We start from the raw sequence: 12,020 nt of genomic DNA, 5'->3' as shown, positions 1-12,020 counted from the left end.
AGGAATATAGACCCTTTATGTCTATCCTTTAAGTCAGCCTTAGATTCCATTATGCTAGTGGTGTTACTGTTACATTTTACCTGTGGTTCAGCTCCAGAATTGCAATAAACAATCAAATTCTTTGGGTTACAACATCCACTGAGATACCATTTTACTAAATCTTTCAGTTCCTGTTAATTTTTCTTTTATGATCAAAGCATTGTTTATATTTAAGTAAGACTAACATTACACGTTCTTAACTTGACAGTTTAGAAAGATACAATTTCACATGACAAATATACATATACTGCTGCTTGAACAACAACATTGCCAAATGTAATGGAGCACAAAAGACCAAAGGGTTCACCTTGATGGCTTAAACAAACTCTTTACTCATGAACCCACTGTTTTCACCTCCATTCTCAGGTCCAGTGACTTCCTCGTCCCTAACCATCAAGACAATCCAATCATCTTTGTCACTTCCCTCCCATCATCTGGTAGAACAACCTTTCAAAGATAGCTCTTGGCCAAGCATTGAACTTCTTTCTTATTAATCATTATGTTCTCCAAGTCCCTCTTGTCCATAATACTGATCTCGTGCTCTATTGATCATTTTCTCATCATACCATTGACCTATCAAGTTAATCTTGATTTCACATTAGCTAATCTTGTTAATTGTGCTTTTGTTTCAAGTACTGTCCACTTATCAAAGCTTCTGCAGTGAAAAAAAATCAAAGTCAAAAGTCTGTATGAGACTTTGACCTTGATCTGTATGAACAGTATGCAAGCAAGCTTTCCATTGTATCCTAGTACATTTAACAATAATAAACCAACATATTCCAGAAGATTTAATGATTCGCTTGATTTGTCACATGTATGTAAAAAAATTGAAGCCTACAGTGATCTGGATCATTTGCGTCATATCAAATCAGCAAGGATTGTGCTGAGGGAAGCCCAAAAGTGTTGCCACGTTTCTGATGCCAACACAACATGCTCACAACTTACTACCCCTAACCATATAGTCTTTGGAATGTGGGAGAAAACCAGAGTACCCACAGAAACCACCATGGTCACGGGAAGAAGTACAGATACCTTACAGACAGTGGTGCCAACTGAACTACAATCAGTCATCACTGATGCTGGAAAGCAATTGTACCAACTGCTTTGCTGGCATGCCACAAGAATCAAATTTTAATGATAAAGCTGATGGAGCACTTGAACGGCAACCAAAAATAGACATGATCAAGATGAGTTCGGTGTAGAACAGGCTAATGTGCTGGTTGAGGTTAAGAAAGACGTGGTGTTGGAGCCTCTGGACAACCGGATAGATAGATTCTTAGCACCACATGGGATATACCTCAGGTTACTATGAGAAGAGATTAGTGGAGTGTTGATGATGATCTTTGTGTCCACCCTGGCCACAGGAACGGTACCAGATGATTGGAGGGTGGCAAATGTTATTCTGTAGTTAAAGAAAGGTTATAGGGATAACCCTGAAAATTTTGGACCTGTGAGCCTTGCATCGGTGGTGGGCAAACTATTGGAGATGATTTTTTTAAGGATACCATATAAAGGAATTTGAGAAGTATTGTTTTATAAAGGATAGTTAAGACAGCTTTGTGAGGGGCAGGTTGTGTCTCATGAGCCTAACTGAGTTTAGCAAGGAGGTGACAAAACAAATTGATGAAGGTGGATGCAGTGTATACAGACTTGACTTTAGCAAGGCATTTGACATAGCTCCCCACGGTAGGCACATTCAGGAAGTTATGAGGCACAGGATCCATGGAAACTTGGCTGCATGGATTCGGAATTGGCTTACCCACAGACGGCAGAGGATGGAAGTAGATGGAACATATTCTACCTGGATGTCGGTGACTAGCAGTGCTCCACAGGGATCTTTTCTGGGACCCCTGCTCTTTGGTACTTATTTATAAATGACCTTGATGAGGAAGTGGAGGAGCGGGTTACTAAGTTTATAGATGACATTAAGGTTGAGGGTGTTGTAGATAATGTAGAGGGTTACAATAAGATATGGACAGGATACAGAGTTGGATGAAGTGGTAGATGAAGTTCAGTCTTGAAAAGGTGACACACTTTAGAAGATCAAATATGAAGGCTGAGTACAGGGTTAATGGCAGGATTCTTAGCAGTATGGAGGGACAGAAGGATCTTAGGATCCAAGTCCACAGAGTCCTCAATGTTACTGCGCAAGCTGATGGAACAGTTAAGGCGGCATATGGTATGCTGGTCTTAGTCAGGGGATTGATTTCAAGAAACATGAACTTGTGTTGCAGTTCTATATAAATCAGGTTAGACCACACTTGGAGTATTGTGGTCAGTTCTAGTCACCTCATTATAGGAAAGATGTGGAAGCTTTAGAAAGGTTGTAGAGGAGAGTACCAGGATGCTGTCTGGATTAGAATTTATTTAAATTTTAAATCCATCCCACAACGTGAGAGAGTAAAAATCTTTGCATTATGACTCCATTGCAATGTATTGACATGTGAATTTAAAAGTCTAATGGCTTGTAGAAAAAAGCTGTTCTGCAGCCTGTTGGTCCTGGCTTTAATGCTGCCATAGCATTTGCCAGATGGAAGCAATTGAAAGAGCTTATGGTCGAGGTGACTGGTGTCCCCGATGATCTTCCAGGCCTTCCTTCTGCACCTGCTGCTATAAATGTCCTCAATGGAGGGAAATTCACATCCACAGATCTGCTGCTCTGTAGTGCCCAACAATCAAGGTTGGTGCCGTTCCCATACCAGGTGGTGATACAGCCAGTCGGTCTTACAAGGAAAGGTTGAAAGATGACTTTTTACAGGTGTATAAGATTACAAGAGGTGTACTGCAGATAGAGTGGAGAACAAGCACTTTTCCCCCCAGGGTGGCAATGGCCAACATTGGAGGACATATGTTTCAGGTGAATGGAGGAAAGTTTAGAAAAGGTATCAGAGGTAGTTTTAAAAAAAAACACGCAGTGATCAGTGGGTGACTGGAACACAATGCCAGAGGTTGTATCTGCCTCTGCCGCAGGGACATTTAAAAGACTCTTATAGCCATATAGAGGCCAGAAGCACGAGGCGTACATAGGAGATGAGAGTCAGATTGACTTTGAAGGAGGTCTATATTAGTCCGCACAACATCATATGCTGAAGGTCCTGCATTGCACTGCTCTGTGTTTCTATGCCTCCCAGGATGGAACAGGGGTGAATATCTCAGGCAAGCTCCCAAAACTGTTTCTCCAATTACTCACTTTCAATTTTTTTTTTGTTGATTTAAAAGAATAAGGATAAATACAAACCAGAGGGGAGGTTATCTCAAATACATATTTCAATAATAGTACAAACAAAGGAATATACACTGTCAAAATCATATATAGTATTCAGCTTATATAAAGAAAAAAAAGAACCACTTCTCCTGGACATCTGGAGCGGATGTCCAGTCCCTATATACTTCCATCCCCCATCAGGAAGGTCTCAAAGCTCTCCGCTTCTTTTTGGACTCCAGACCTAATCAGTTCCCCTCTACCACCACTCTGCTCCGTCTAGCGGAATTAGTCCTTACTTAATAATTTCTCCTTTGGCTCCTCCCACTTCCTCCAAACTAAAGGTGTAGCTATGGGCGCCCGTATGGGTCCTAGCTATGCCTGCCTTTTTGTTGGCTTTGTGGAACAATCTATGTTCTGTGCCTATTCTGGTATCTGTCCCCCACTTTTCCTTCGCTACATCGACGACTGCATTGGCGCTGCTTCCTGCACGCATGCAGAACTCGTTGACTTTATTAACTTTGCCTCCAACTTTCACCCTGCCCTCAAGTTTATTTGGTCCATTTCCGACACCTCCCTCCCCTTTCTAGATCTTTCTGTCTCTGTCTCTGGAGACAGCTTATCCACTGATGTCTACTATAAGCCTACTGACTCTCACAGCTATCTGGACTATTCCTCTTCTCACCCCGTCTCTTGCAAAAACGCCATCCCCTTCTCGCAATTCCTCCGTCTCCGCTGCATCTGCTCTCAGGATGAGGCTTTTCATTCTAGGACGAGGGAGATGTCTTCCTTTTTTTTAAAGAAAGGGGCTTCCCTTCCTCCACCATCAACTCTGCTCTCAAACGCATCTCCTCCATTTCACGCACATCTGCTCTCACTCCATCCTCCCGCCACCCTTCTAGGAATAGGGTTCCCCTGGTCCTCACCTACCACCCCACCAGCCTCCAGGTCCAACATATTATTCTCTGTAACTTCCACCACCTCCAACGGGATCCCACCACTAAGCACATCTTTCCCTCCCCCCCTCTCTGCTTTCCGCAGGGATCGCTCCCTACGCGACTCCCTTGTCCATTCGTCCCCCCCCATCCCTCCCCACTGATCTCCCTCCTGGCACTTATCCTTGTAAGCGGAACAAGTGTTACACATGCCCTTACACTTCCTCTCTTACCACCATTCAGGGCCCCAGACAGTCCTTCCAGGTGAGGTGACACTTCACCTGTGAGTCAGCTGGGGTGATATACTGCGTCCGGTGCTCCCGATGTGGCCTTCTATATATTGGCGAGACCCGACGCAGACTGGGAGATCGTTTTGCTGAACACCTACGCTCTGTCCGCCAAAGAAAGCAGGATCTCCCAGTGACCACACATTTTAATTCCACATCCCATTCCGATATGTCTATCCATGGCCTCCTCTACTGTAAAGATGAAGCCACACTCAGGTTGGAGGAACAACACCTTATACTCCGTCTGGGTAGCCTCCAACCTGATGGCATGAACATTGACTTCTCTAACTTCTGCTAATGCCCCACCTCCCCCTTGCACCCCATCCATTATTTATTTATATACACACACTGTTTCTCTCTCTCCTTTTTCTCCCTTTGACTATACCCCTTGCCCATCCTCTGGGTTCCCCCCCCTCCCCTCCCCCTTTTCTTTCTCCCTAGGCCTCCTGTCCCATGATCCTCTCATATCCCCTTTGCCAATCACCTGTCCAGCTCTTGGCTCCATCCCTCCCCCTCCTGTCTTCTCCTATCATTTTGGATCTCCTCCTCCCCCTCCCACTTTCAAATCTCTTACTAGCTCTTCTTTCAGTTCGCCCGAAAAGTTGACTGTACCTCTTCCTAGAGATGCTGCCTGGCCTGCTGCGTTCACCAGCAAATTTTATGTGTGTTGCTACCACTTCTCCTCTTAACAGTTCATAGGAAAAAAACTCAAAATTTCTGTTATTGAGAAAAAAAACCACTAAACTAATCTAAAACAAAAAAAAGGGACTGGGCAGTCCATTTTGAGGATACAGTTAATAAAAAGGAAAAATCCTTCTGGTCAAACCTAAAACTTCGCGGAGAAAAAGAAATTAACTGAAAAAGTAAAAAGAATTAGATCATATGAAAATACTGAATAAAAGGTCGCCAAGTTTGCTCAAATTTAAAAGATGTACCAAATGTCCGACTCCTAATTTTCTCCAAACTTAAACACGACATAATGGAGGAGAGCCAAAGAAAACAGTAGGTGGATTAAGATACTCCCAGTACAATAGAATAGCTCTCCGAGCCAATAAAATTGAGAAAGCTATCATGCGTTGAGCGGTCCTGTTCCGGTGGAATAATCCCAAAGATTACCGTAAATAAATTAGGTTGTAGGTCAAAACCTATGACTTTTGATAACGTTCTAAGAACATCTCTCCAAAAATTATTTAACTTTTTGCAGGACCAAAACATATAATTACTTGAAGTGAAGGCTCAGTGATTTATGTAATGTCAAAGAGTAACACCTACCAACAAACTCAAATCAAATAGTACTCCCAAATACAAATTTTGGTGACGACTCAGTGGCAATCACCCAGCCAATGAAAATCTCATCCCCAACGTGCCCAAGACTGCCAGGTACCGGCTGGAAGAACACCGTCTATACACTGGAAACTCAAATCACGGCAATTTTACAAAGTTTAAAAAAAGGTCAAAAGACCAGTTGTAACTGTAGCATTAAATGCAAAACGATCTCTAGCATGCAAGGTAGATCAGCGGGTCAGTCTGCATCCGTGGAGGGGAAATGGACGGTTGACGTTTGGGGGTAAAGATACTTCATCTAGACCGTCCATCTCCCTCCACAGATGAAGCTTGTCCAGCACGTTATTTTACTCTCCATATCTCAGAATCTGCAGCCTCTTGTATCTCTATAACGCCGCTCCGATGCCGCCACGGGATGAGTTTCTGCACCCGACGTCTCCCTATACACGCTGCCCGATCTACACCGTTAATACCCTTTTGAGCAGCGCCAATATCGCCCTCACCTCACCTTTAAAGAAGTCGTCGTACCTCCACACCCGGACGCTGCAGTGTATAGCGGCACGATGCCAACAGACCGGCAAAGAGTCCAAAATGCCCCTAACAGCAGTTCGGCAACAGCTCCAAGAAAACATGGCCAAGCACGGGAGGACAGACAGCACCGCGCCACGAACCAAGGTCGGCGCCTCAGCGAGTGGGTGGGACGGCTGCGTCATGACGTCATCGTACACGAAGAGAAGCAGACGCATTTCCGTCGAGTAATGAGAGAAAGCTTGCGGGCTAAATATCTTAGGCGCCAAAAGTATTCAGATTGAAAATGAAAAATTAAGTTCTGATGGAGCAAAAACACAGTGTCAGGCGGCAAACAAGGTTAATGGTCAACGATTCCCCATGGTCATCCTCGTTTTTACTTCAAGTTATCCCACCCTCGCTTCAATTTAACAAGTTTCTTTTCCCTTTCAAATCCCTTCAAATGAAGGGTCTTCGACCTGAAGCTTTTACTCCGCCCACGTTTGCAGTGTGAAGAGTATTTTCAGCATCTTCAGTCTCACATTGGTATGCTGTTTCAGTATTCTTCCAAATATTTCTGGTTAGTAAGCTTACGTCAAAACATTAGCAACACACAAAAAAATGTTCGAGCAAATCAACAAATTAGGTAGCATCTATGGAGAGGAGTAAACGTTTCGAGCAGAGACCTGAGAAGGAAGGGGGCACACCCAGAATAAGAAGGTAGGTGGGTGGAGAGTAAGGGAAAGGAGTACAACCTGTTCTATTTCCCCTCAATGCTGCCTGACCTGCTGACTATTCCTTGCATATTCTGTTTTTTTTATATATAATGGACTTCCAACGTCTGCAATTTTTGAAGCACGTTTTTTTTTTGTTTTACAAATTCCACTATAAGGCCAAGCTCAGGCTGGAGGAGCAACACCAACCTGATAGCATGAACAGTGATAGCATCAAACTTCCAGTAATGGTCCCCATCTCCCTCCTTCACCATTCCCCATTCCTGTTTCCCTCTCTCACCTAATCTGCCCATCATATCCCCTCTGGTACTCCTCCCCCTTCCTTTTCTTACATGGCCTTCTCTCCTCTCTTATCAGATTCCCCCTTCTCCAGCACACTCTCTCTTTCACCAATCAACTTGCCAGCTCTTTACTTCACCCTTCCCCCTCTCCCGGTTTCACCTATCACCTTGTGTTTCTTCTGCCACTCACCCCAACTTCTAACTCTGATTCCTCATCTTTTTTTCTCCAGTCCTGCTGAAGGGTCTCAGCCCGAAACGTTAACTGTTTACTCTGTTCGATAGATGCTGCCTGGCCAGATGAGTTCCTCCAGCATTTTGTGTGTGGATTTCCAGCATCTGCAGATTTTCCCTTGTTTGTGATTTAAACACACATTAGACTTTTGAATTTAATAATATTATGGGAGCTTGTTTTTATGTAGGGGCCAATCAGCAATCAAGAGCAAAACAAGGAGTGATTCACTCAGGTTGGCGAGTGTGTATTAACAAGCAGCACTTGTTAGAATTAGAACAGTGGTGAAGTTGTTGTAGATCTAACAAGGCAGAACTAAGAGTCGCTTTACAGTATAGTTTACTGGCAGAGAGAGTGAAGTTTACTGACTTCGGCTCAAGAGGCTTCGGTGAGGAGGCACAGTTGAGTAGTGGGTAAAGCTTTTGGAGTGGTTGAATAAAAAAAGTCACTAAACTACAACTAATTAAATAAAGGAAGGAAGATGCAGGATCAGGTGATGTGCTGTCGCTGCATGATGTGGGAGCTGGTGGCCCCCATAGTGGTTCTTGGTGACCACATCTGCAGCAAGTGTTGGCTGCTTGAGGAACTCGGGCTCAAATTTGATGACCTGGAATCTGAGCTTCAAACATTGTGGCACATCAGGGAGGGGGAAAGTTACCTGGACACTGTTTCAGGAGATAGTCGCACCCATTAGATTAGCTGCCTCAAATTTGGTCTGTGGTCAGGGACAAGGGGGTGTGACTGCGAATAAGGCAGGTAGTGGGATCCAAGAGACAGTATTGGAGGAGCCTCAGCCCTTGAGCTTGTTCAACAGATCTGAGATTTTTGCTCCCTGTGTGGATGAGAGTGGGGGCTGTAGAAAGGATGAGCAACCTAACTGTGGCACCGTAATTTAGGGAGCCGTTCAAGAACTGGGAGAGAAGAGGAATGTAGTGGTAATTGGGGATTGGGTAGATTCAGGGGAATAGACAAAAGTTCTCTGTCCCAGGGAAGCGTCCCGAAAGCAGTGTTGCCTGCCTGGTGCCTGGGTTCAGGACATCTTATCTGACCTGCAGAGGAATTTGCAGTGGGAGGGGAAAGATCTAGTTGTCATGGTCCATGTGGGTATCAATGACATAGATTCTCCTGAGGGAATTTGAGCAGCTAGGGTCTAAATTAAAAAGCAGAACCAAAAAAGTGGTAACCCCTGTATTACTACCTGAGCCACGTGCAAATTGGCACAGGGTTAAAAAGATTAGAGAGTTAAATGTGTGGCTCAAGATTGGTGTGGGAGAAGTGGGTTTGAATTCATGGGAAACTGGCACCAGTATTGGGGAAGGAGGGAGCTGTTCCATTAGGACAGGCTCCACCTGAACGGTGATGGGACCTGGATCCTGGCGAATTGCATAACTAGGGTTGTGGATGGGCCTTTAAACTAAATACAGGGGGATGGGTTCAACAGATTGGAGAAGTATGGATAAAGCAAAAGAGAAAAGTGTGGATAAAGAAAAAGTAAAAGCAAAAGTTAAAAAAGAGAAAAGTAAGGGTGTAGTGCAGAAAAGTCAAATACGTAAGAGACAAAGATTACTAGATTTTAAAGACACAATGAGTGTAAGGGCACTTTATCTAATGTCTGTTGTATTCATAACAAGGTCAGTGAACTTGTGGAACAAATCAGTACAAAGGGTATGATTTAGTGGCCATTACAGAAACTTGGTTGCAGGGTGGAGAGGATTGGGAATTAAATATCCAAGGATATCAGGTAATGCGGAAGGACAGGCAGGAAGGTAAGGGAGGTGGGGTAGTGCTCTCAATTAAGGATAAGATCAGGTCAATAGTGAGAGACGATCTAAGGAGCAGAAAGTTGAATCCATCTGGGTAGAGTTTAGGAATAGTAAAGGGAAAAAGATCACTGGTGGGAGTTGTCGATTGGCCACCGAATAATAACATTACAGTGGCACAGGCAATAAACTGACAAATATCTGAGGCATGAAGGAATGGAACAGCAGTTAGCATGGGGGATTTTAACTTGCACGTAGATTGGGTAAATCAAGTTGGTCACAGCAGTCTTGAGGAAGATTTCATAGAATGCATATGTGATGATTTTCTTGAACAGCATGTTACTGAACCTACAAGGGAACATGCTGTCTTGCATCTGGTCCTGTACAATGAGACAGGTAAAACTAGCAATCTTGTAGTTAGTGATCCTCTTGGAAAGAGTGATCACAGCATGATTGAGTTTCTCATACAAAAGGGGAGTGCAATAGTTCAATCTAAAACCAGAGTATTATGCGTAAACAAGAGAGACTACAATGGGATAAGGGATCTGGAAGAGGAGACTGAGTGTACTGCTTATAAGTTTGCTGTTGACACTAAATTGAGTGAAAAAGCAAATTGTATGGAGGATACAGAGAGTCTGCAGCGGGATATAGATAGATTAAGTGAATGGGCAAGGGTCTGGCAGATGGAATACAATGTTGGTAAATACAAAGTCATCCACTTTGGAAGGAAAAATGATAGAGCAGGTTATTATTTAAATGGTAGAAAAATTGCAACATGCTGCTGTGCAGAGGGACTTGGGAGTGCTTGTGCATGAATCACAAAAGGTTGGTTTGCAGGTGCAGCAGGCTATCAAGAAGGCAAATAGAATGTTGGCCTTCATTGCTAGAGGGATTGAATGTAAGAGCAAGGAGGTTATGCTGCAACTGTTCAAAGTACTGGTGAGGCTGCACCTGGAGTACTGTGTGCAGTTCTGATCTCCTTACTTGAGGAAGGATATACTGGCTTTGGAGACGGTGCAGAGGTGATTCCTGAGATGAGGGGGTTAGACTATGAGAAGAGATGGAGTCACCTGGGACTGTACTCACTGGAATTCAGAAGGATGAGGAGATCTTATAGAAACATAAAATTATGAAAGGAATAGATAAGATAGAAGCAGGAAAGTTGTTTCCATTGGTAGGGAACATAGCCTCAAGATTCAGGGGAGTAAATTTAGGATGGAGATGAGGAGGAACTGCTTTTCCCAGACGATGGTGAATCTGTGGAATTCTCTGCCCAATGAAGCAGTGGAGGCTCCCTCAGTAAATATACTTAAGACAAGGTTGGATAGATTTTTGCATAGTAGGGGAATTAAGGGTTATGGGGAAAAGGCAGGTAAGTGGAGATGAGTCCATGGTCAGATCAGCCATGATCTTATTGAATGGTGGAGCAGGCTCAATGGGACAGATGGCCTACCCCTGCTCCTATTTCTTATGTTCTTATGTTTGGTAGGAGTTTTGGCATATGAATAGCAGTCAACCAAACATTGGGATTCATTAGCAAGTGTAAATTAAAATAAAGCAGGGGCAAGCAGAGCAGCCTTTGTTGAAGTGGACAGTGTTAGAGTGGGGATTTTGAGGCTTTAGTTCTTCGAAACTTCAGCGAGGAGAGGCTGGAGTGAGAGAAGGTGAAATGTAGGTGGAAATGTTCAGTTTATTTATTGCTTCCTTCTTTATGATTGCACAATCAGAGCAGTAGGGACATCAGATAGGATAGTTGAGTGCTCCTCTTGGGACGTGGGAAGGCAGGGAGACCTCCAATGTCCCTGACTACTTTACCTGCATAAAGTACATCCAGCTGCAGTTTTTACACTCTGCGTTAAGGAGTTGCAGCTGGAACTGGATGAACTCTGGAACTCTAAACTCGGGAGGCTGAAAGGGTAATAGGAGGACATATTGAAAGGCAGTCACACCCAAGGAGCAGAACACAGGAAACTAGTTGACAGTCAGGATGATGAAAGGAGTTCGGGAGCCAGTGCGGAGTACGTCTGTGGCCATCCCCCTCAACAACAGGTATATCACTTTGGATACTGTCGATGGGAGGTGGGGGGTTGACTCAACAGAGGAAAGCCACAGTGGTCAGGTCTCTGGCACTGAGTCTGGCTCTGTGACTAGGAAGGGAAGAGGGGAGAAGAGATGAGCTGTGGTGAAAGGGAATTCATTGGTTAGGAGAACAGAAAGGAGCTTCTGTAGGTGAGAATGAGATTCCCAGATGGTATGTTGTCTCCTGGGTGTCAGGGTAAAAGGCATCTCAGATCGAATCCTCTGCATTCTTAAGTGGGGGGGTGAACAGCCAGAGGTTGTGGTCCATGTAGGTACCAATGACATGGGTAGGACGAGTGACGAGGTTCTGCAAAGTGAGTCCAGGAAGTTAGGTGCTAAGTTAAAGGGCAGCACCTCCAGGGTTGTGATCTCAGGATTGCTACCCATGCGACATGTGAGTGAGGCTAGGAATAGGAAGATCATACAGTTTAACATGGGCTAAGGACTTGGTGTCAGAGGGAGGGCTTCAGATTTTTGGATCATTGGATTCTCTTCCAGGGAAATTGGGACTTCTATAGAAGAGTTGGTTTGCACATAAACTGGAGGGGAACGAATAACCTAATGGGAAGGTTTGCTAGTACTGCATGGACATTTAAACTGGAGTTACAGGGGAATGGGAACCGGAATGCCAGAACAGTTAGTGGAGAGGTTGTGGAGACAGATGTTTTGAAGACCTCAGACAA

At 44.2% G+C, this 12,020-nt stretch overlaps 1 protein-coding gene across 3 annotated transcripts in view; it reads right to left on the bottom strand.

The window, feature by feature from the left end:
- foxred1 (FAD-dependent oxidoreductase domain containing 1) overlaps window positions 1–6,439 on the bottom strand; it is a 42,087-nt gene extending 35,648 nt beyond the window's left edge. For all 3 annotated transcript variants that reach the window (XM_072238416.1, XM_072238418.1, XM_072238417.1), the window contains exon 1: window positions 6,256–6,439. In XM_072238416.1, coding sequence (XP_072094517.1) covers window positions 6,256–6,379 — 124 coding nt within the window. In that variant the 5' untranslated portion in view covers window positions 6,380–6,439. The remainder of the gene's footprint in view (window positions 1–6,255) is intronic.
- Window positions 6,440–12,020: the final 5,581 nt, after the last annotated feature.

This window comes from Mobula birostris, chromosome 20 (assembly GCF_030028105.1).
Source record: "Mobula birostris isolate sMobBir1 chromosome 20, sMobBir1.hap1, whole genome shotgun sequence".
Lineage (NCBI taxonomy): Eukaryota > Metazoa > Chordata > Chondrichthyes > Myliobatiformes > Myliobatidae > Mobula > Mobula birostris.
The sequence above is the reverse complement of the archived record's forward strand: the minus strand, read 5'-3'. Positions and strand labels throughout refer to the sequence as shown.